The 25,066-nt window shown below is 37.9% G+C and overlaps 1 protein-coding gene across 21 annotated transcripts in view; it reads right to left on the reverse strand.

The window, feature by feature from the left end:
• The window catches only part of SYNE1 (spectrin repeat containing nuclear envelope protein 1), a 490,159-nt gene that overhangs the window by 286,068 nt on the left and 179,025 nt on the right, over positions 1-25,066 (reverse strand). For all 21 annotated transcript variants that reach the window (XM_058735689.1, XM_058735694.1, XM_058735678.1 and 18 more), the window contains 14 exons: positions 23,254-23,412; positions 22,844-23,052; positions 22,118-22,226; positions 20,281-20,445; positions 16,847-17,014; positions 14,854-15,024; positions 13,946-14,086; positions 9,985-10,145; positions 7,610-7,760; positions 4,260-4,487; positions 3,763-3,861; positions 1,998-2,188; positions 1,467-1,590; positions 88-254 (listed from right to left, as the gene is read on the reverse strand). In XM_058735689.1, the coding sequence (XP_058591672.1) occupies positions 88-254; positions 1,467-1,590; positions 1,998-2,188; positions 3,763-3,861; positions 4,260-4,487; positions 7,610-7,760; positions 9,985-10,145; positions 13,946-14,086; positions 14,854-15,024; positions 16,847-17,014; positions 20,281-20,445; positions 22,118-22,226; positions 22,844-23,052; positions 23,254-23,412 (2,243 nt within the window). The remainder of the gene's footprint in view (positions 1-87; positions 255-1,466; positions 1,591-1,997; positions 2,189-3,762; positions 3,862-4,259; positions 4,488-7,609; positions 7,761-9,984; positions 10,146-13,945; positions 14,087-14,853; positions 15,025-16,846; positions 17,015-20,280; positions 20,446-22,117; positions 22,227-22,843; positions 23,053-23,253; positions 23,413-25,066) is intronic.

Raw genomic sequence — 25,066 nt, forward strand, 5'->3', positions numbered from 1 at the left:
AACAAAACTCTGTTTTCTTACCTTATATGCTAACCATTTTAAAAAAAAGAATGATATAATTTATTTTTTTTTTTTAGAAAACCCAACCTTTTGCTAATTATCTGTGGCAAATCTCTCCATCTCTCATCCAACTGTTCCAAATGTAGTTTCATCATTTTCACATCATCTTTGGAGGCCACTGAAAATAGTGATTCCTTCAATTGCAAAAGGTTGCTATAGACTGAGGCCTGGGATACAAGTTCGTTTTGCAGTGCCTGAAAGAAACAGAAAACATTGTAGATCTCATCCCAGCATGATCAACTAAGAAGGACCATGTGACACAGGTGGTTGTTGTCCAAAGGCTTTGCAAAACAGAAGTCATTGGGACCAGGCCTAAAGAGAGTTTTTATTACCCGATTGAGAATGAATTTGCTTAACCTTTAATGAAACATTTAAAATGCTACTAAGACCTGAATTCGTTTTCTGAAGTCTGAGTTCTATTGAGTTAGGCAACTTTCTTTCTGCAGAATTGCTTTCAAGATGAAGAAACGGAGCAGGTCAAGCGAATCAAAGAAAAGCTATTGCTAAAGAGAAACAATGCATTTCTAACAATAATAGAGATGGGATTCTGGGTACCAGGAACATGGTCTCCCTCTTCCTTTAGAGACTATATTTCCCAAACTGGGAAACTTTAAGGCTCTTCATTTTGTTTTCATGCCACAGAATGACTTATTTTTAATCAGGCGACGAATCTCTGAGGTGCTGTGAGGGGTGCATAAAAATTGTGGTTCCCATCTAATACGAGATGGAAGATAAACACTCGTAACATGGCGTTGAGTGGGATTATAATGTAGCGTGGCACATAGCAGATGCCTGTCACCATGCTTTCTCCCCTCCTGAATGAGGCCAATGTGTGTGATACGAGGAAACGTGCTACAGGTTTCGGAGGAAGGAGTACATAGCCTGTGGATGGCAGGAAAGATCATAAAGCAGAACTGGGACCTAGGCTGAGCAGGACAAAACACACACAGCCAGACTGTGTGGATGTACAAGGAAGGTTCAGAGCACAGTGTGAGGCAGTTTGGCAGATACTGTGCCCGGATGCAAGGATCTCGGAGCCTTCAGCCCCCTCCTGGTCCCCTAACCCACATAGCACTTACGTTCTGTGTAGAGATGTGTAGGAATAGTTTTATATGGCCAGATAGCTTTGTGTCATTTTTAAGAAAAAGAGCTGTGACTTCCCTTCTTAGAACACCTTATGGTGTATTTTTAAAAAAATAAGAACTTGTTTTTCATTGTGGACTGATGATTGCTCTCTAACCTCAGGGCAGGAAACAGTCACTGGGACTGACTTTCTCCTTCTGAGGAGCGACCCTTTGGGCGATTAATGAACAATGTCAGTGTACAATAAAACAGAAAGGCAGCAGGACCAAGAGTGTGGGAAACCCTCAAAGTCAAGGAAGGAGAAAATGTGAACATAAACTTGCCTGTATTGATTGAAGTTCACTCTCTACTTTGACTCTGTCTGCAGAAATGTCCATTTCTGGAGAACTGGCTATTGCCTCACACCGCTCTAACCAGGTTAAAAAGGTTGACAATTCTTTCTCTAGCCTAAAGAAAGCAGAGGTGAGAAACGAATTAATCCAAGATTATCATGCCGGAAAACTCAACGTTTCCAAAGTTGCAGGGTCCAACACTAACCATTACAAATAATACAATGTCAGTTACATTATTCCTAGATATGAAGGCAAAAGAAGAATAAAAAGCCCATTCCCTTCACGTTCATATAGGTATTTGTACACACGTTTCTATCTGTGTAATACGAAGGTACATATATATCCTCTCCACTCTCAGGGATCTTCATCATCTAACAAAGACCAAGATGTTCCCATATTAGACACATGAGTTGATGTGTTTTACCACTGGGATGACTGTTTCCCAACAGCTGGTCCGGAATTTCCTACCTACGAGTGGCAGTTGAAATCCATGCTGCCAACTCGGGAAGGAAAGTGGCTCACCTCTGCCAGTGGGCCAGCAGGTTCTCCAGCACAGCCTGCCTCTCCTTGGCCCGACTCCGTGTCTCCTCGTACCTCTGCTGCAGGGCCGCGGCCTCTTGAACGGAGGAGGTGCCTCTGTTAGCCACCTTCTGGGCGCTGGCTGAGACTGTGGTCACTGCACTGTTCAGCGCCTCCAGGGCCTGGCAGAGGTCCTGACATGAGGCAAAAGGACAGCAAAGGAAGCACAACATCAAGAAATGAGGCTTACATCTTTCTTTGAGACCCGTCACCACCCCAAATTTTCCCTAAGTCATGATAACCAGCAATGGAATAAAAATGACTCTGGCCATGATCTTCAGCAAGACATCGTCAGTGAGAGAGTTACTTCATGCATATAGAAGTCAAAAATGAAAATGGAAAGGTTTTTCCCCAAATAAGAATTTATTGCTGTATATCTGAATAATTTCAACTTTCCCTTAACGATGCAGATAATTTGTGAAAATTATTATTCATTTTATGCCAAATACATGTTTTAAAACACGCTCTGTTTAATTTGTAAGAACTATATGTAACATGCAATCATCTCTATCAAAAATATATGGGGAGTGATATAGCTGACATGTTTGCTAACAGGAGTGATAATAACGGTGCCTCAGTGTTATGTACATTTCATATAAACGCATTTAATCTTCATAAGAATCTTTAGAGTTGTGTTCTTTCAATATCCTCATTGTACAGATCATAAATGATGACAGAGAAAAAAAATAATCTGCTTGAAGAAATCTAAATGTTAGAAAAAATAGAATATTATCGTCTCTGGTATTCAGTTATTGACTTAGTTAACTATTTTTTTTAATGTTTATTTATTTATTGAGAGACGGAGAAAGACAGAGTGTGAACGGCGGAGGGGCAGAGACAGAGAGGGAGAGAGACAATTCTAGGCAGGCTCCATGCTGTCAGCACAGAGTCTGACGGGGGGCTTGAACTCGAAAACCGTGAGATCATGACCTGAGCTGAAACCAAGAGTCGGCTGCTTAACCAACTGAGCCACCCAGGTGCCCTAAAAAAATGCATTCTTATTTTAAGTATTCAAATGATATAAATTCTACTCCCCTTTGCAGGTATTCCTTTGTCAACTGTTTGCTTTCTATCACTGTAGCTCCTGCCCTAGGCACATTATATGTGTGCATCCATGCACGTATATAGGGACAACGTGTGTCATCCATGCACGTATATAGGGACAACATGTGTGTATATATATATTAAGTAACATATTTCTTTTTAGCTTTTTTTCATGCCTGATTCTCCCCCTCTGCTCCTTCCCCTAAATTTTACCAAAGGCATCTGTCTGTTACTTTGCAGAACACCTCACAGTAGTTACTAGTTCAGGCACCAGACCAAAAACACTAGTCATCAGTGAAAGATTAGTGAGAACATATTCTTTGCACATCTGGGTGTAGTGAGTTAGAATCTAAAATCTTCTATGCACGTGCAGTTTTTTATGCACATTTCATTTTTTATAATGCCTGCAAGAAGTAACAGAATTTACTAAAGCTATATTCCAAAAAGTTACATGTCTTAATTATGAGAAAGAAATACATTGTAAATGAATACTCCTTTCATATGAATTTTTTAATAAAGATTTACTTGCGTACTTATATTTCCTGTGTTACGTGAAGTATGTTTGATCTGTATCGTTCCTCAAGTAACATAAAAATCCTTTCAATTTTAACTGCCATAAAAATATTTACTATGTTTCAAGCAGGAATTATCAGATTCCTCTTACCATATGTTCTTGGAGAATTTTGTATGTTTCTGTGGCTGAAGAACATATTTTAATTGGATCAGCAAGTTTATCTTCAAATTCAGAGACAGACTTCTGGATCTAAAACATTAGTGAAATATAAAAATAATGGTGGGGAAAATGCATGTCAAAGAAGAAAAAGTTATTGAGGAAGCAGCATGCCTATCTTTTTGGATAACTTTCAATATGATACTATATATATTTTTTTTAAAAAATCTAAAATTGATGTGTCCCACTGTTTGAAAGGAATAGATAAGCCTTAATGCCTAATCTGAACACAATGTATAATGATATTTTTATATTACCTCAACAAAGGAACCCCGTGAATATTTAAAAAGTTGGTCATCATTGACAACTTGGTAAATGATTGGCAAATTGTATCTTCCCTTAGTCTACTCTTTCGGGACTATGTATTGCATTTCATTATAAATGCAATAGGCAATAGTAACTTTGGCACGCACAGACCCATTCTTACTTACCTTTCTAAGATTCTCTTCAAACTTTTGCTGCTGAGATAAATGTCCCAGGATTGTTCCTTCCAAACACTGCGCATGCTCTCGGAGTTCTTCCCAGTACCTTCTTAATTGTGTCAACTTGGCTTTGATGCGAGCAGATTCTCCAGTGGTGACAAACTGAGCGAAAGACTGAGCTGCTTCTTCTAGCTCTGTAATGCAGCCGATCTTGCTTTCTATTTCCTGAATTATGACCTAATGTTTAAAACAAGGAAAATGACAATGTAGGCTGAGCAAGCTTGTCTTCCTGAAATAACAGATTATCTGCACAGAGAGAAAATTAGGAGAGATTTTCTTAGCTGACATTTCAACATACTTGGGCTATTAGAGAGCAACTATGAACAAACATCATGTTTCCTGACCTTATTTGGGGAGGAGAGATGTGTAGAGTGTCTGAAAAATACAAACTGATGGTGGTCGTGCTCACTGCATAGAGAACAAAGGGAAATACCTACTCCTGTTGCAGTGAGGTGAGCAGAGAGATGTCCCTGTATTTCACTTTTTTTTAATTTTTGTAGTTCATGTCTTACCAAAAACTAGAAGTCTCTCTAAAGGTACAGAGAATTCCCGCTTATCCTGTGAGTTATGCCTTGTAACCAGTGGATCTGGGGAGCATTGTGTTCCAATAACTCATAGAAATGCTAGTATTGACATTCACTCAATTTCCCTCTAACTTGGTTGAGTATTTCATATTTTCCCAAGGCAAAAGCTTTTCTGATTCCACTCTTACCTAAAGCCAGCCTTTTCAAATTTATCATCTAGTCTTTATGCCAGTGGTTTCCAAATCTGGAATACATTAGGATCACCTGGCCCCCATCCACAGGGACTCAGACTCAGCAGGTCTAAGGTGAGGCCTAGACTTTGCATTTCTTACAAATACCCAGGCGCTGCTGCTCCTACTGATGCGGGCTCCACTCTGAACCACTGCTTTACCCATTAGCTGTGGCCTCTACAGTGAAGCACCTAGACTATAATTCCCATTTGGAGCGGGACGATCCTTTATGTATTCGCTAACACGTGAAAAGCACCGATGGCCACTAAGGATGTGGGTGCGGGAAGGAGATATGTCTATCATATACATAGAGGCTTATTTATGCGTAAGACAATGAACATGATTCCTCTGAGAAAAAGAGCCAAATCTTCCAATCAAATAAAGCCAAAACTTCAGACAAGTCTCAGTTTCAAGTAAGTTAAATGGAGAATACAACTACCCTAGGAAAAAAAAAAACAACTGTGTGACTTATGTCTACATGAGACAACAGTCAGAAATAACTTGCCTAGATGAGACAATCAGGAATAATTTACATCAGATTAGTGCCAGGTGCTCATCACTTATTTATTTTTATTTTTCATATGCATAACTACAGCGGAATCTCTAATAGAGATTTGTTATTTGAACATGAACACAACCTTTCTTCGTTTTGCTGTTTTTCAAGGTGATATGTTGTAGAAAAATTACTCATAAATTCAACAAATATGTATTTACGTCCCCTAGGTGCCAAAAAGGGTTTTGGGCGTCTCAGTGAAGCAATCTTCATTAAGACCGAAGTTCTTAGATTTTAGAGTAATACGTGTCACCAACAAATTCATAAATGCAAACTATGGAATCATACTGTTGGATTCTAATCCAAAAAGGGTAGATGGAAGATGGACCCAGTGTATCTTTTGTAAATTATCAACTAAGAATAGGAAAATCAGTCAATTTAGAGTAGCATGTAATGAAACATAAAAGTGGGCTTCTAGATAAATATCCTTGTGACAATGCAAATACTTCATAAAGTTTAACCCTAAGGTTGTTTTCAAGTGAAATGCTATGACAAGTGTTACCTTATTTCTAATATTTCCTATATCATCTTTGGTTTGGAAACAGAAAGTGAACCTATTAGCCTAAATCCACAGTACTAATGTATTCCACACCATCTTTGCTTATTTCTAGCAAAAACTTTTTTCTATTATTCATATTCATTTGATACATTTTAGACAGTTTCCAAAATACCATATTGGAATATTAAAATGTCTTTTTCATCTAACGACATGGAAATCTACAATTGGATGTTTATATATTTAGAAATAAAATGTGTAATCATTTTATTTCCCAAAAAGTAAAGAGGTGATGACATTTGATCATTGATATAGTTCAGAAGTCCTGGAAATGAATTAAGGTTGAAATAACAATAAAATGAATTATGGCAAGAATAAACAAATTAAAAAGGGTATGTCAAAAATTTTTGAAAGAAAATTTTTGATAAAACTATTTAAATGTGCTATTCTTTGTTTTCTTAGGATGTAGTGAAAGGGTTAAATGATAACTTTTAAAAACAGCGTTAGAGATTAAACATATTTCATGAATACTTCTTAGTGGATTGGCATCTGTTTTCCCTAGTATACCACACAAGACATTAACAGATTCCGTACACCAGATTCCACATAGCCTTGAGTGCAAAAGATGTGTGATAAACCAGGATAATCTGCACGGTAATGTAAGCTTAGCTAAGCACCATCGCACCCTTCTGCAGAGCACACGGGAATCACCTGTTCTGAGCCACACTGTGAAATACCTTGGTATTTATATTACTATTTTTAATTGAATGAAATGGCAGTGGGTTTTCCCCTTCCAAAAACATGAGATTAGATAGAAAAAGAAGTGGCTGCATTTTGTAAGTGTGTCGTGTAAAAAATGTATAAAAGACAGAGAATTCACGTCTTTCAGTCCTTTTCTTCTTAAACTATTTGAATGAAGTGAATAATGACAGTCTATGCACATGGTTATTTTAGAGCTGGGAGAGCTAAAGTATCAGGGCATCTCAGTTTGTGCCCAAAGGCCTTCATACATGAAGGCATTAGAGCAGTAGAGTCTGATTGTTTCACCTACAGAAAGTCATTTCTCCTCCTTGTGGTTTGGGAGGGTAATTGCCACTAATACTTGAGCTAGACATTTGGAACAATACTTACAAAGTACAGTTGTAAATGATGAATACATTTCATGTTGTATAAGTGAATCAACAGAACACTCCAGTGGGGTTAATTCAAAATCAAGGAAAAGAATAATGTAACCATAAAAACATTTTAATGATATTGCACACAATGCTGACTTTGAATGCATAAGTCAGAAAATAGTAATACATAATTCCAACTATAAAGTGTTGCCCAGTATCAATCAAGACCTCTTAGCTCATCATTTTGCGTGAATTGAATTTTAATAGAGTCACACAGCAATGAGAGATTTGTCGTGGGGCCAACTAGCATTGGATGAAATGTAAGAAAGGAGTTCTTAAAAGCTAGACATGGATTATAAATGTAACGTGTGATCAGGTCACCTTAATCTGGTTGATTTGCATGTCCATGGCAGATGATGAAGTTTCCAAGGCATTGAGTTCTTTTTCTTTCTCAGTTATCCAGACGGACAGGGTCTCAAAATTATTGCCAAAATGATCCCACTTGTTTTTCACCATTTCCATGGTTTTAATACTAAAATTAACCAAATTAAGTAAAGAAAATGCAGTATTTTAATAGAAAACAACAATACAGTTTCCTTTAAATTACCAGATGAAAAGAGAGTGAAGACACTTGTGACCATGTCCAAATTGAAACTATTGGAACAGGAAAAAAATGCACATTCGATCCGAGTACTGAGTCCTCATGCCTTCCTATCTATCTCCTCTGAGAATGAGCATTTAACGAGGTAGTATCTACACTATGTTATGAAAGGAACTGTGCTTCGAACAAAATATTGCTGGGTCCAAAGGGGTTTGAATCCAGGTATAATCTAGGTAAACTCTACACATGACCAGTAGCTGCCAGGACTTTCAATAAGCCGCCCACCTAGATTCCACTGCACAGAGCCTTTTAGCAGTCTTGATTTTGTGGACAAGCTCCTTTTGCTCTTAGAGCAGAGATCTGCAGGGATGCTCTACACTCAAAGATCTTTATAAAATGCATCTTTATGAATCAAGATAGAGCTTTTAATCTGAATCCCATGCTGCCTTGCAGGAACTGTTTTTTTTTTTTTTTTTTTTTTTTTTTTTTTTTTTTTTTTAATTTTTTTTTTTCAACATTTTTTAAATTTATTTTTGGGACAGAGAGAGACAGAGCATGAACGGGGGAGGGGCAGAGAGAGAGGGAGACACAGAATCAGAAACAGGCTCCAGGCTCCGAGCCATCAGCCCAGAGCCTGATGCGGGGCTCGAACTCACGGACCGCGAGATCGTGACCTGGCTGAAGTCGGACGCTTAACCGACTGCGCCACCCAGGCGCCCCTTGCAGGAACTGTTTTATCATTAGAGTTAAACCTGCAATTTATAATCTATAATGATTTGTAGCTATTCTTAGATGTTTGTACAGTCTTGATTCCAAAAGACTCTTATACATTCTTGTACATGAGCACCCTAACTGCTTTTAGAAAATTTGGGCTTTATTTCTTATAAATCTAGTGAACAAAATTTCAACTATAGATATTCAGTTTGTATTAGCTATGCGTATATAATCATGTGATTATGGCTTTTAGTTTAGAAAAAAGACTAAGAAACTAACAGTATATCATTAAATGGATAAGTCCTTGGGTTAAAAAAAAAAAAAACTGAAAGAATTTCCCTGTTTACCAAAAGGCACTTGAAGACATCAAGAAGAATGCAATGGCATCATTGAATGTCAAATTAAATAATATTGCAGTCTCAAATGTATACCCTGGATGTGCCTAATGCTCTCATCAGTACAGGTAATGCAAACTAAGTTATGTTGTAAGTTGTCATATGAGACAGATTCAAATGGGCATTTCTAATAAAAGTAGCTTCTTTTCTAACAAACTCTAAGTTTCATTTTTTCCATAACTTGGTGGATAATATTTAAAATAAAGTTCTCAAAGTTTAAAGTCCTAATTTCCTTTAGACTATTTAACAAATTTTAAAGTTTAGGCAGATGTACAATGTTAATTTCAAGGTGTTACTAGTATTCAAAACAAGTTTCACATATTAAAATTCACCTTAGAAATTATGTCCTCTATCTTAAGAATAATAGGTGTTGGTGATCTGCCAGTAAAGAACTTTGAATAAAAATATGCAGCCATATTATTTTGAGGAACGTTGGCCGTATCTTCACACATTTTTCCCCCTCCAGATTTTTTGTGTGTTTATTTTGTACATAATAGCATACCATAGGCAATATTAAATGTTTAAAAGTAAAATAGATTTTTGAAGTTGAGTTTTGGAAATAGTATATCAATCAGTGACAATTCAAATATTGAGGCATTGTAAACAAGCTCTGGAAACTTCTTGGAGATGGAGACACTTGGTCTGTGTTATCTATAGTTAAGCCTAGCATTTACACAACAAAAGTGTCTCTTCTTCTTCCTCACTGGTGACAGCAGAATAATGCAGTAAAAAAATTATCTGAAATACTGGTTCTTTTTTTGAGATTGTACGAAGGCCACAGAATTTAATAGATATGGCTTTCTCATGAACAAGATCAGTTTGCAATGCCAAAACCACATCCCTCATACTTTTTCTGCTCTACTATATAGATGATGGTTTTCTGTCTTGGTGACACTTCCTTTTGAACTGTGAGTTGCTTCCTCAAAACATGCTGAAATACACAGACACTTTGAGATTTTAAAAGAATGTTTTGAATACAATATACAGGAAAGGCTGTATGAAACTTTATCTCAGAGAAGAAAGTTTAGGACTTGTCAAGCACATACTCTTCTTCAAGTGTGTCTTCTAATTTTTTGACTTGCTCTTTGATTGTCTTGGCCTGCTGTTGAAGCAGCTGCTTATTCTTGGGCCCAAGTGGTATCTCGGAAGCTTCCTTCACAAGATTCTCAGCCTGCACTGCAATACCTTCTGTTCGTTTAGAAAACTCCTAGTAAAAGATAATATAATTGTTAGGAAGGCATCTGCTATTAAATTCTACCCTCAAATAAACTGCACATTCTTGCAGAATCTCTACCAGAATAGATGGATGGATAGATGGATTCATACATGTATGACTATTAGAATATAATATTCTTAGCAATAAGACCCGACTTATTTTCATCATGGCCAGAATAGACACTTCACTAAATTATTTTCATTTTATGTACACAGTCAGATATCTACCTTCATAATTATCCAACAATTCTCACAAGAATGTTTTCCATTGTTTCCTGGTTTGGGTTTATTGCTTAGAACTTAAGCTGCATTATAATAACTAACTTACCCACAAATATGTTAGTGTATTATGGGCTCCGTTCAGGCAATGATCAATAGTGACTGATTTTTTCAGTCTTAGAGATAAGAGAGTTCTAGGCCAATTAATATAAATACTTATTTATTTAACTAAAGACTGTTTGAGTCAATATGGTGTATCACTGATACTTTCCCATAAAGAAACATTTTGTTAACTAATTCCCTGAAAAGAGAGATAATCTGATCTTAATGCTGTTAAATCTTATTGACTACATACCCATACACTATGCGATCAAAAGAAGGTAAGTTCTGAGCCAGTCAAACCTGGAGTAGAACTCTGGATTTGCTAATTACTAGTTGTTTGACTTTAGTGAATTATTTTTCAGGCTTTCATATACAATTCAGATAGTAATGGTTTTCTTGTCAAGTTACTGTTAGCATTTTATTAGCAATTTCATTTTGAAGTGCGTGGCACATGGTTTAAAAATTCACACACTGATTTTCATTAACAGCAAACCGCTTCGATTCAAAAATTAATTTAATATGGTTGAGGCACTGGTAAATTTGAGCTGTTACCTGAATTCTGTCAGGTACATGTATTGAAAACTGAATAGCAAAGCTAATCCCAGAGATAATCTTGTGTGAAAAAAATCTCGTGTGAAAAAACTAATGTCTCATTTCTTCTCATGTAAGAGAAGCTCACAGGAGGTTTTCGTTTTGATCATAAACTCCCCTCCTCCAAAATAGGTAATGAAGAAATCTGATGTAAATAATGTTCAAAGGTAAGACTTCTGATAGCCACCTCTTCCCACGGAGATCCTCCTAGAATTATTACATAATGCCACGTAAGATAGTTACTACATAATACTATTGTATCTTCATGCTTGAAAGGCTTCAAGTCCTCATAGAAATATCAGCATTCCTTCAGAGAGATATCCAGCAATTTGAGACAATAAAAATGGGTAAGTACAACTTCCTTTTTATGGCAGAGAGACTTATAATATCCTAAAAATTGGTATTCGCTAATGTCACATTAAATTCTGTGGTTATAAGCATCTACTGTGGCTATACATGAACTTACAGTCATGGTAGATTCAGTTGTGAAGACTGGGAATTCCATCATAATCTCTCAGAATCCCATGAACAGAATCAGAACTGTAAAATAGTATCCCTCCCCCTCCTGGTGATTCCCAGAGCCCAGGAAAAATCATGGAGAAAGTGGAATTATGTTTGCAAATGCTTACATGCTCCCATCTGAGAGCCTTCTGTAGGAGCTACGCATTGGGAAAGAACAATGCAGAGGAGGAATCCAAAGGACAGAACGATGTTGACTGAAACCAAATTAAGCCAAAATAGAATAATGTTATAAGGCTTTATCTCTAAGTCCTAAGAAGAAAACATATGAGTGGCAGTAGGATACAGCAGGAAAGGACAGACTCTGGAGTCAGTGAGGTCTGGAGTTGAAACTACGCTCTATCCTTCACTAGCCATGCGATCTTGAGTCACAGAACTCTGAATTTTCATTTCCTCATCAGTAAAGCCTTGCTGTGAAGAATAAATATGGTATTGCTGTGAACTCCCTACCACATGCTGGTGGACAGAAAGCACTCAAGTTCTTTAGCACAACCACTCAAGGGCCACGACTGGAATGAAGGCTGTATTAACAATGTCAAGTGAGCAAAGAAGTGGAGGACAATTATTCTAGATGACGTGTTTGTGTAACAGCACATATCGACAGTAAAGTAGCTCGGTTTTTCAATGAAAAATCTAGTGGCTAAAGGTTTATTCTCTGGACTCAGACCTCTGAGGTTTGATTCCCAACCTTACCAGTTAGTAATCCTGAGATCTTGGACAAAATCATTAACACCTTTGTTCCTTGTATTTCCTCATTTATCCAACAGGACTCAAAATGATACCTATTTCTCAGGACTGTTTTGTAGATTAAAGATGATAAACATCAAGTGATTAGACAAGCATGTGCATACATTCAATAAATGTTAACTCACATTATTAAATCAATCCCAAACCGTTACTGGCTAAGGAAAATTTTAATAATAACACTAAAAAGGTTATACTTGTTTCATCTACCGCTGATACACAAATTCAAAGGGATTAGAGCCACAGGGTATCAGAAGTGCTGGATGGAATCTGGGCAAAACACCTCCATGATAATTAACCCCCAAAATCTGTTTGTATTTATAAAAGATACTGGATATAGTTTTAATATATAAAATAATTAAAATTAAAAATTAAAATTAAAAGCGATGTTCTCTTTAAATGGCTGATGAAAATAATACAGAATTGAAAAAATCTGTGGCTTTATAAGACTTTAAACTCCTCAGTGAGTTAATGATACAAGAAATAATACAAAATTGGCAGTATGAGAGACACAGAAGCCCTTTCTGGTAAGAGAAAAGAAGCACGGGGGATTACTTGTTATTAACCAATGAACATCAGTCTTCTTTCTTATACATTGGCTAACACATTTCTTTACTAACTCAGTCATTCCATTAACCCAAAACATGTGCAAAAAGACCGAAAGAGCCCGTACAACTCTCTAAATGCTTCCTACAATTTATTGGTCTACTCTGAGCATCTAAGGTATTTGAGCTTATAGGCTTGATCTCATGAAGCACACCCACTAAATATTCTCTGTTGGATGTCCCACTGGAGCCTCAACCTCAGTCTGTCCTAAACTGTGTCAGTCATCTTCCTCAACTGACAGCTACTCCTTCAAGTTCCCGTCTCACTCTCATTGCGTCTGTTAGGCTCAGAACCTTGGGGATCCTCACCTTTTCCTTTACTCTCTGTCTCTTGCATCCGTTACCACTGCCATCTCCATTACCCTAACTCATGTCCATGTTAATACGCACACGCAATAACTTTCTAATTGGATCTCATGACACCAGTCTTACACCCTTCCAATTTTCTTAAAAACGCTTAAAAATGCATCTCCCTAAAGTACGGCTCTGATCACGTGGCTGTCTTTCTTAAAAACCTTTAAGGGCTCCATGTTGCCTAGCAAGTAATGCTTTAGACCTTCACGTGTCTTTGTGATGTGGTCAACTTTCCATTACAATTGTACTTGTGCCTTTCTGCTTTAAAACCAAATTTCCATACACTGTTATATTTCTGCCATTTCCCATTAGAAGAATGCTTATTTGCAGTCCCACGCTTTGCTTTTCTATGTCTTACTTGCCCTTCAAGTGTCAGTTACAAATATTATTGCCTTCAGAGAGATTTTTTCTAAATGTATCCACCTGTGAGGGAACGACCCATTTCCCATTTCAGTGAAAACTTTCTCTTAGTTCTTGATGTTTAAATCTTATGTTTTCATTCCCCAAAGCAACTTGACCAGTGTGTTGAAGAGTGGAAGGTCAACAATAAGTACCGATTACATGAATAATTATAATAATTAATAGTAATAAGGAATAGAAACAGAGCTTTTCTTCTGAATAATGAGTACCATGGGATTGCATAGTCATATTGATATACCTTCGTCTGTTCCAATTCTGAAGATAAACTTTCCAAACTGCTAAAACTCAAAAAGCGCTCATGGCTGGAACCTGTTTGAAAAAGGTATCTGACCACTGTCTCTTTGTTTGTTTCAAATCGCTCCCACTTTCTTAATGTGACCTAAATTTGAAAAAAATAAACATATGTTATGGATTATCAAAGCATGTCACAAAATACTGTTCACATTTCCATTCATTTGTTAGGCTGTCAACTTCCAGTTAACTCTCTACATATTTCATGCGGTTATGCTGAACAAAGACGATCTTAATGTCTCCTATAAGAATTTCACTCCGAGTTTCAATTCACCTACAAAAATCGGATGTGTAGACTAGCACCCTGAGTTTTCTACCAGCTGTAAAGTCCTATGAATCTAAGGATATTGCTCAAAATGTATATAAGGGATAATGGAAAAGAGAGCCTCCCAGTCTCTTTCCAAAAAAGAAAAATAATAGGGAGAAAGAGAAGGGAGGGGAGTGGGGTAGTGAATGAGCAGATAGCAACTCTTCAGAAACTTTTTAAAAGTGTCAAGATCACAACAAAGCATAAACATATGGCTGCTGGACTGCACAGAAAAGTGAAACGATCCAGTGTTAATTCCTGGATTCAGACAAGTGTGGATTAAAATTCTGGCTTTGTTACTGATCGCGGCTCTGTGACTTTTGTGAAAGTCCTCAATCCCTTTCTTTTTGAGCTTCCATGTGGGCAAAATGTGCTAATTCTAATACCCATCTAATAAGGTTAATGTGACGATTAAGAGAGATAACTCATGTTAAAAACTTAACACGGCGCTGGAACATCAGAGGCGGGAACAAACGTTTGCTCCCACTAGAAGGAGACATCACCTGTGACCCGGAAGTTAACACCGTCCTAGACTACCGGTCTCCTACCTGGATGCGGCGTTCCTGCTTCTCTCTGCTGTGCTCCATGCTGTCCAGGGTGCTCTCCAGCTTCCGCAGCTCGTCCCGGACTTGGCCGGGCATCCCACCTTCTCCCTGCTGAGCCTGTGCTATCTGCTGCTGCACGTCTCTCTTCTTCGCAGAAATCCTCTTTGTCTTTTGCTGGAAGCATTTGTTCAACAGATGGGGATAAATGTTACTCTCTGAGCGGCTAAGCAGGGACATAAACACCAGCACTCTAGCAGAGGTACAGAAAGGTAAAACCTCTCGGCAGCGTGGGGCCAAACTGTATTTCAAAAGTGAACTTGAACAGTTAAAATGGCAATGGGGACTCTATGTTGATCAAAATGGACATTATTTGTAAATATTTTGTGTTTTTAATGATAAACAATACAATTAATTTGGTCTTGGGTGTTTTAACTGCGGACAAATTTAAACATTTCACATTTTGTGTAGAAGGCGGGCCCTTTCCTCCGGAAGGAATTTGGTGAAACTATTCATTTGACCTGATTCTCCTTAAAGAATTATTTTTTGCCCCAAATCACAAAGTCTCAACTCTAATTTTTTTAAGTCATTCATGCTGTAAAAATGCTGATATTAAGAGATTTAACTCTGGGGTATATTCAGATTGATAAACCTGCCGAGATATTTCGGGAAAGCTATGTTTTAAAATAAACTTTTTATTGAAGTATAATGTACAAACCTCAAATCCATAGCTTATGAATTTTCACAGAGCAAACAAAGGCATATATCCAAGCATGTGATCCAAGAAATGTGAACCGTTTTAAAATATTAATGTAAATATCTGTAATCTCACATTTCTCTGACTTAAACTGACACTCAAACACAACTTTTACAATGATTGAGACTAGTGTAATACCAAGCATTATGTTTTCTTGTGCTCACAGCCTTTTTATAATTATTAAATAAATCTATAAAGCCTAGAGACTGCAGTTTTACCTGTACTCATATATATATATATATATATATATATATATATATACACACACACACACACACACACACACACTCTTAATGCATACACTCTTTTTTCAACGTTTTTTTTTTTTTTTTTTTTTTAATTTATTTTTGGGACAGAGAGAGACAGAGCATGAACGGGGGAGGGGCAGAGACAGAGGGAGACACAGAATCGGAAACAGGCTCCAGGCTCCGAGCCATCAGCCCATAGCCTGACGCGGGGCTCGAACTCACGGACCGCGAGATCGTGACCTGGCTGAAGTCGGACGCTTAACCGACTGCGCCACCCAGGCGCCCCAATGCATACACTCTTAATGCAACTTCCATGTGTATATATTATCATATATAAAATTAGCTAACATTTTGCTATACGTTAAGTTAGCCAGAATTTTGTTATTAAAATATTTGATTTGAATCATTCTTCTACTTATATGGAGTTTGGCAAGTAAGTTGGCTCAAATTGTTTATTATCAATACATGTACCAGAATTTCTTTACTTCCAGTTCTAATCCTTCATAAGAGGATACTATTCTGAAAAGTCTGGTACTTCATGTGCTTTATAATTTCCAAACGGAGATGTATTCAAAGTTGTAAACTGAAGAGCAGGATTTGAACCTTATGACAAAGAATAGTGATCTTAAATATGAAGCACTTTATCTCTATGCTTTCCTTCTCTGTTACGAAAAGGACAAGTGAGCAAGTTTTATGAAGGTTTTCATAACTCACTCAACTAACTTTCTCTCTATAATATTCCTTGAACTTTTTGATATCATGCAATCACTTGGGCTAGGAATTTATCTTGCAGGCTCTTCTGAAATGGCTGATACTGAACAGAGAACAGAGGTACCAAGTTTTTGTTTTGTTTCGTTTAACCATTCAAGTGGATTCCTTCCTGCACCCCCTTCCCTTTGCCCTCATCCTGTGGACGTACATTTCCCTTGATCTCTCTGGCTCTATCAGTGACTTATGAACGTCACATAAGTGCCTTGGATAAAGCGCGTCCTACCTGGTGATGAAGAAATAACTGCTGTGCTTCAAACAGATTTTCAGTGTCCAATATCTTCTCAGCTTGCTCCTGGACTTCTTTAGAGTCAGAAATCAACTCTCCAAGGGAACTTTTGACTATTTCTTTGTACTGGACACAGTCCCCAAAGTTGCTTAACATCTTTTCAACCTAGATTTTCATGAAAAATTGTAACTCATATGATGCCCATGTAATCTTAAAGATTTTAAGAATACAAGTAAAGTCGATCTCAAGAACTTAAAATATATACACAGATCTCTAACTTTTATTCTTTCATATACTTTTGAGGTTTATTTAGTTATTAGTAAACTGACATTTATGTGAATTGCAAGCCTCATTTGAGGTGGGCTCTGTGCTCACTCAACCTGGCAATTGAGGCAGGATAACAAAAGTGGGCATATTGTATCTATTATCTCCTGGATCCCTTTAATTACAATCCCATGACTGAAATCCAATTATAAGTTATAAAAGTGCATTATAAGAAAGTTGAGTCCACCCTATTCAAAGTAATTACAGAAAAAGTTTGGGAGGGGGGAATGAAAAGAATAGAGTATTTATTGAAAATGTACTTCCAGTATTTTTACATAACCATAACATAATTTCTAATTTAGTGGCTATGTAGTGAATTCTTTTTCCTAAATTTTAAGCTTTCTCTTCTGTCTAATTTCTGCTTCCTCTAGTTCAGTGTCACCAGCATCTTTTCTTTTCCAAGCCAGTCGTTCCCCAGCTTCACTAAGATTTTCACGTTGTGTACCATTTGTGTTCCACAGAAGCTTTCCGTTTCTCTTTCTCTAATTTATCTTTTTCTTTGACCTGCTTCTGCTCTGAGTTTGGCCCAGGTAACCTGAGTGTGCTATTTTTCAAACAAAGCAATAAGACCCATGAAAACCACAAATTTCAGATCTCAGTAAATCACAGCTCTCGTGGAAAGAAGTGATTCACCATTACATATTGTCAATCTACCCACAGCCTTTTTTTGCCTTACACTGGACAATTGCAAACACTTCGTGTTCAACAATAATTTAAATGCTAAATGGATTGATAATCACAGGATGCACTGAATGTGTCAAATCCATCTTTTACTATAAATCTTTACATGAACAACATGAATGTTTTCCATTATTCTTTCTTTGCTTTTACTAGTGACGAAGTAACATATAAAGGTATGAATATAAACTATGCAGAAGTTTAAGGTAGATGAGTGTGCAAAGAATTAATGTGTCTATTTGTTAGAGATAGATTTTTGCTACAAGTCCCATGGGCAATGTCATGAGAGTACTTAAAGGATACAGTAAATAAATGGGCTTGGTAAAGTGTTAGGGAGACTGATAATTTCTAATTTTAAATTTTTTTTTTTTTCAACATTTTTTATTTATTTTTGGGACAGAGAGAGACACAGCATGAACGGGGGAGGGGCAGAGAGAGAGGGAGACACAGAATCGGAAACAGGCTCCAGGCTCCGAGCCATCAGCCCAGAGCCTGACGCGGGGCTCGAACTCACGGACCGCGAGATCGTGACCTGGCTGAAGTCGGACGCTTAACCGACTGCGCCACCCAGGCGCCCGATAATTTCTAATTTTAAAGGCTGCCAAAGTGTTTTGTGTGTGTGTGTGTGGGTGGAACAAAATATAAACTCATCTATCGATGTGACTAAAACTATTTGTTAGGTCTTGGATCAAAGATCACTGGCACATATATTTATTTTTTAAAACTGTAACCATTATTTTTGCCCTTACCAGCTTCTTTAGCAAAGAAAGAATAGAGAAGAATGATGTCAGAATTTTACTTAAAGTATGGCAGTGGCACCAACTAGACTATTGCCATGAAAGATGGTTATCAAAAGGATTGAAATAACTCATGTTCCAAAATTTGACTAATGCTATCACTATTTTCAATTAGTCAAAAATTCTTAAGAAAACTGACACATAATATCAAAATTTCCACATAAAACTAAAATCACATGCAGTTCAGAGTATTTTGAGCTTACAAAAATTCACTGCTAGAGTCTCAAACAGATCTACATGCATTGAAAATATAAAAGGTTAGTTGATCAAACTGTTAGATTAAGGACATCTACAGAGAATTCCAAATCTTTAGAATCAGGGAACTTTAAGTCATACAGATGATCATTTTTCCATGCAAGTTTATAAATGACTTTAAGAAATAATAGTAACAGTCTATTCAACTTTCCATTCTTACATTATCTTCGCGTGCACAAACTCATTAGACTTGCATGGCAATCTGGTCAGTGAAAATGTTCTTGCTGAGGGTAGAAAGGGCCCTACCAGAAATGAAGGAGATAGGTTTGTGTATTTTAATCCACAGAGGAATGTAAACACTGAAACGTATTAATAAGAAGTTTAAAATGAGTAGCTCTTGGGACGCCTGGGTGGCTCAGTCGGTTGAGCATTGACTGCAGCTCAGGTCATGATCTTGCAGTCTGTGAATTTGAGACCTGCATCAGCCTCTGTGCTGACAGCTCAGAGCCTGGAGCCTGCTTCAAATTCCGTGTCTCCCCCTCTCTGTGCCCCTCCTCCATTCATGCTCTGTCTCTCTGTTGCTCTCTCTCAAATAAACATTAAAAAAAAAGTTATTTCAAATGAGTAGGTCTTGCATAAAATAGATTTTACTGGTCTGTTAAAATGGAATATTTTATTATTATCAACTATTGGTTATTAAGCATTTACCATCAGGCACTTAGTATAGGTGCTATAATATAGTATAGGCACTAGTAGGTTTTATTTTTTATTTTTTTTATTTAAAAAATTTTTTTTAACGTTTATTTATTTTTGAGACAGGGAGAGACAGCATGAACGGGGGAGGGTCAGAGAGAGAGAGGGAGACACAGAATCAGAAACAGGCTCCAGGCTCTGAGCTGTCAGCACAGAGCCTGATGCGGGGCTGGAACTCACGGACCGCGAGATCATGACCTGAGCCGAAGTCAGATGCTTAACCGACTGAGCCACCCAGGCGCCCCGGCACTAGTAGGTTTTATAAGAAAGAAAATCAAGGCCCAGAAATGTTAAATGACAAGGTCAAGATTACATAGGAAGCAGACTATCAGAGTTAAATTCTAACCTTGGGTTTGTTGAACTCCCAAGCCTGTGTACCTAACCTCTATAATATAGCTTCAACTGACCATGAACCAACGCTTTTAGTAAGAGTAAAAAGTGTGGATCTGATAAGCTTTATACCTTAGATACAGGTTATTATTCTGAATTAACATATCCAAGAATGACACCAACCGTATTTCAAACATCTTCCCCACCAATCTTCATATGAATAAGTATCTTCACTACTGTGTTTCAACTATACTTTCTTTATATAATTACTTCTTAAACCACAACCCAAAGTAAAAGAGCCTTCCAGATTTCTCACCCAGAACTGTCTATTTAGAGTATGAGTAAATGGTATACCTCTGACAACAAAGCTATGAGAGCCTTGAAAGAACTAGATAATTTTGCCAACTCATCTCCTTGCTTTTGGGCTTCATTCTCAGAAGAAACTTCAATTAAAATTTTAAGCCTGGATTTCAGCCAGTTGAGAGTCTCGCCCTTTGTGGTAACACCATTTCTGATCTCCTGGAATGAAAGAACAGTTTTGATGAGCAAAATACATTGTGAATCAAGAAAGGACTCAGCCTAAGAAAGTTCATACGGTGGAGGTAGGAGAACCAGGCATTTGTTCATCAGTAGAGTGCCTGCTGATTTCACTTTCGTTTACATCTTTAAGGAAAGTCCCTAAGTGCTAGGAAAACAAAAAACAAAAAACAAAAAACTTTCCCAATGTCAAAACCTGATATGTAAAATCGAACCTCTCATAACAAAAAGCTAACTAGATGCTTAGTTCATAACTAGATGGTCATATATCTACAGATATTCCTTTGATCACAAATAAAAATGCTTCTAAAAGTACTATAGAAAAATATGTGATACCAAAATTGGAAATTATATATTATCTTATTTTCTGGATAGGAAATATGGATATTTTCTGGAAGGAATATGATATTTTTAGAAAAAGAAAAAAAAAGGTTGAAAGAGCCCTTTTTTTAATGAGCTGATTTCTTTTTGTTTGAAGAGTTTAGTTGTTGAATATTATTATGGATGCCCTAAAAATTGATTTTAACTTAACTGACTTAGATTTTATGCCTCATTTTTGTGACTTAATTGAAGTCAGTTCTCCAGATAGTAGGATGTGCAAATAGGAGCACAGCTCTAATCCAGGAAAGGAGGGTTTACTGGCCAGGACAAGGCCAGGAATATTCTGGAGCCTCGGCCCTTGTAAGGTCTGGGAACCGTGGGAGGGATGATCTGGGAAGCCTCTCCCTCCTACACACGCTCCGGGTGCATGAGGAAACCCAAGGTGCTGCTACAGAGGACCTTCCAGGGCACATTCACACAAACAGAAAATGACTAGTTCCACAACCAAGTGATCTCTTCATTCTAAGATGTGAATTTTTTTTTTTTTGGTACTATATAATAGCAACCAATGACAAATATAGATATCCTCCTATAGGTAGAGCATGACATTATTGAGGATCTCTAGCATTTACAGGGATTATAAATTTACTAGAAAAACATGGACCTCAGAAGATAGGAATAGAAAGGAAACACGTTCTCATTAACAGCTATTGTGTGACTTGCATGAGCTCAAAATGCTGAAAGATAAGGATTTTCACAATGGCGTGTGCCCATAAGACAGAATAGGCCATGCTAAGAAGGAGGAGGTTGCTGTGGTCATTCACAGGATGCGAACTGGGTTCAGGCTTGAGGTTCTGTCCGCTGGCTCCGTTTATCAGGCTGTACCCACGCTCACAGAGCTGATCCGATCCAGACTGAATGTGACATGGGAAATGATGCTTAGAGACCTTGCCCAATTCCCTCATTCTGTGAGCTGCCTTTTGAATGGCTGAAAATGTATAAAAACCTATAGTGTTCTTGTTTTTCCGCGACAATTCTTAAATCTCTGCTGTGTTATGTGCCCACGCATGCAATTTTCCTCTCAAGATTTCCCATTAGCTAAAGATGTATTAGAGGTACCCCTGAGTATGACTAAGTCTCAAAGCTAACAACAATTCAATAGAAAATCCTCCATACTTCTTCTCTACAGTAACATGAGGAGACTTCTTTTTAAGACAGTTTTTGAGAACTTAATTTTTTTACAGAAAGAAAAAAATATATCATATCATTTGTCTACCATTAATTTTCTTATTAGTGAAAATTTTCCAGTCACAAAATATGGCCCAGAACTAACCTCTACGGCATGTTTAATCTCTCCATGGTTGGCGGTATCGATGGGCTCATTCTTAAACCCTTTCAATTGTGTCTCCTTTGCAGATATCCAAGATGAGAACTCAGAAATTCTGAAATAACACAAGTATCTTCTTATTAAAGGGAGAAAATATCCCAGTGGTTAAAATACATTTTCTCTTTTGACTTTATTCATGGAAGTTGAACCATCAGCTGATTAGCAAGTCAAGTAACAACTTTTCTTGGAACTGTTCCTTTACCATGAAGCTTGGGGCAGGGGTGCCTCTGGGCACTTTTCACATAGGAGGAAAGAGAAGGCAGAGTAGATGGAGTTCAGCTAAGGAAAACAATGTGTCCCAGGGCCTGAGCACGTGGAGGAAGGAAGCACCTGAGGTCTGGCCTCTTCTGTCTCCAGCAGATGGAGACAGAAACCCAGAGGCAGAGGCCCCCCTCTAGTACTATGAGGGAACCGGGGAGCAAGGAACTGCAAATTCGCTTTGGAGAGATAACGTCTGGGTCACTCACAAATAAAGTGCTTCACTCTGTTTCTGACTGACGCCCATTTTTATTAAATGAAGCATTTTTATATAAGAGCCTGGGCAAGATCGCACGATTTGATTTTCTTTATTGCTGAAGACAAAACACGCATCATTACTTGTTTTGCAATGATCTAGGAATCAACAGTATTAGGACAGGTCAGATCGGCCTCCAGAAAGAGTTCCACAACTACCTTCTAGTGTAGTCCTTCCACTTGTCCTGGTCTTCCACGAGCTTCATGTAGGTGGTGTCAATGGCAGCTCTGAGCTCTTTGAGAGTCACGTGACAGGTTTCAGGTGTGTTCCTTACTGGGTCCCGGACGGGGAGTTTCAGACACAGTTCTTCAATAAGCTGTAACCTTTTCTCACAAAGATGATGAGGACCTTTGTCACTGAAGAAAATCTAATGAGCAATAAACGTTTATATAATCCCTGTGAGGATCCACACAGTACTTTCCTATTTTCATAGAAGATTCCCATTTAGTCTACTTGTATAAAGTAATTAAGCTATTTCGTGTTTTCAGACCCAAACCAAAGTACCGGCTGTATCCTTTAGGTGACAATGTGACTTGGCGTGCCCGCGCGTGGGGTGTGTGAGACGTACCCTGTGCTCCTTAATAATCTTTTCACTGCCTTCCTGGGGCACCAGCGTGGTCTCTCGATCCAGCTCAGTTCTGCATTCTTCTACAGAAGCTAGGAATCTATTCTTCTCCACATCAATCTTCAGATGAAGCAAATGATATGGGGCTTCTCCTTGAAGGTCCTACATCCCATAGGAATATTTTTAAAATATGATACTATTTCTGATTACACACATTTTCAACTGAAGTGGCAAAAACCATAAAATATTCCCTTGGGGTCCGATGTGATTTAATCACTATCGTCTGCACCTGCCGTTGTGCTTTGTACACTTCCAAGTAAGTATTAGGACCGCAATGAATATCTCCTGCCTGGGGGGCACATGTTTCACAGGGATTATTCTATTTAACTTTTACAACAGCCTCACACAATATTAATATTCCTATTTTCCAGGTCGACCACTGAGGCTCAGGGGTAAGTAGAAAAGCTAGATTTGAATCTAAATTTAAATCACGCCCTGGGTCCATATACCCTCTCCCCAGCGTATGTCTTTTTTAATTCTGTCAATGACCCTGTGAGATAGGAAGAACCTATATTACACTCACTACACAAAAGGCGAAGATAAGAAAACTTTTATTAGTAAAAATGCGAGGGTGAAACAGCCCACACCTGTGACTACCTGCCATGTCTCTTTCCTTAGAGCATTCCTCAAGTAAACAGGGCATCCAGCACGCAAGCAACATGAAATGTTTTATGTTCTTTCTGACATAAGAATAAGCTATATGATTACCTTCAGGCTTACAATTATTAGTTTTAGCTAACTTGTATCCTATGGTATTTATAAATTTTTTTAATGTTTATTTATTTTTGAGGGACAGAGCACAAGCAGGGGAGGGGCACACAGAGAGGGGGACACAGGATCCGAAGCAGGCTCCAGGCTCCGAGCTGTCAGCACAGAACCTGACGCGGGGCTTGAACCCACGGACCTTGAGATCATGACCTGAGGTGAAGTCGGACACTTAACTGACTGAGCCGCCCAGGTACCCCTATCCTATGGTATTTAAAAGGTTACTTTTAAAATAAAATACTAAGATAACTGATGAGAAAGATGATCTGGGGCTATGGAAAGACTAGACCAGATTATATCCTAGAGAGCTTCATGTTGTGAATGTGTGTGTGTATAAAAGAAATACAGCTTTCATTTAGAATCTCTATTCTATAATACATTTATGATATTTTACGTTTTCAAGACGTATTAGAAAACTTGGGTTTGAGGATTTTTTAATTTTCAAATTTAGCAAGTAAAAAACTATGTCCTTAACTGAGTTTTTCCTATGCATAGAGCTGATTTTATAGCCTATGTTACTGAGATGGAGAAAAAAAAAAAAAATCCAGAGCTTCACAAGACCTGACGGAAAGTGTTTTGGTTGCCTATCTTTCAGACCCCGTGACTTCTTCGTATAACACACACGAAGGTCGCCACTCCCTGTGACCTCGTGATAGCACTGGTCAACCTGTTGCTAGAGTAGGTTTTCTCCAGGCTGGGGAAGACAGCCTTCGACTCTGAAATCGACTTCCAGGTGATGAGTCCAGTGTGGGGCACTCAGGTTAGACACGCCAAGTGGATCCCTACATCCCCAACTTCTGTGCTTTCTCTCCCGCTCTCTCTCTCTCTTTCAGTTCCTGTTACTCCTCCCTCCCATGTACCCCAGGCCCCTGCTTCTTCTGTAAAGTCCTAGCTCAAAACTAGTTACTTGATTCACTCCTTTCCACTCCCCAAGTAGGCCCACTTCTCTCTACCAAAGCTTTCATATGTATTACTTACACTTCTGGGGACT

This window comes from Neofelis nebulosa, chromosome 6, assembly GCF_028018385.1.
Source record: "Neofelis nebulosa isolate mNeoNeb1 chromosome 6, mNeoNeb1.pri, whole genome shotgun sequence".
In the NCBI taxonomy this organism is placed as follows: domain Eukaryota; kingdom Metazoa; phylum Chordata; class Mammalia; order Carnivora; family Felidae; genus Neofelis; species Neofelis nebulosa.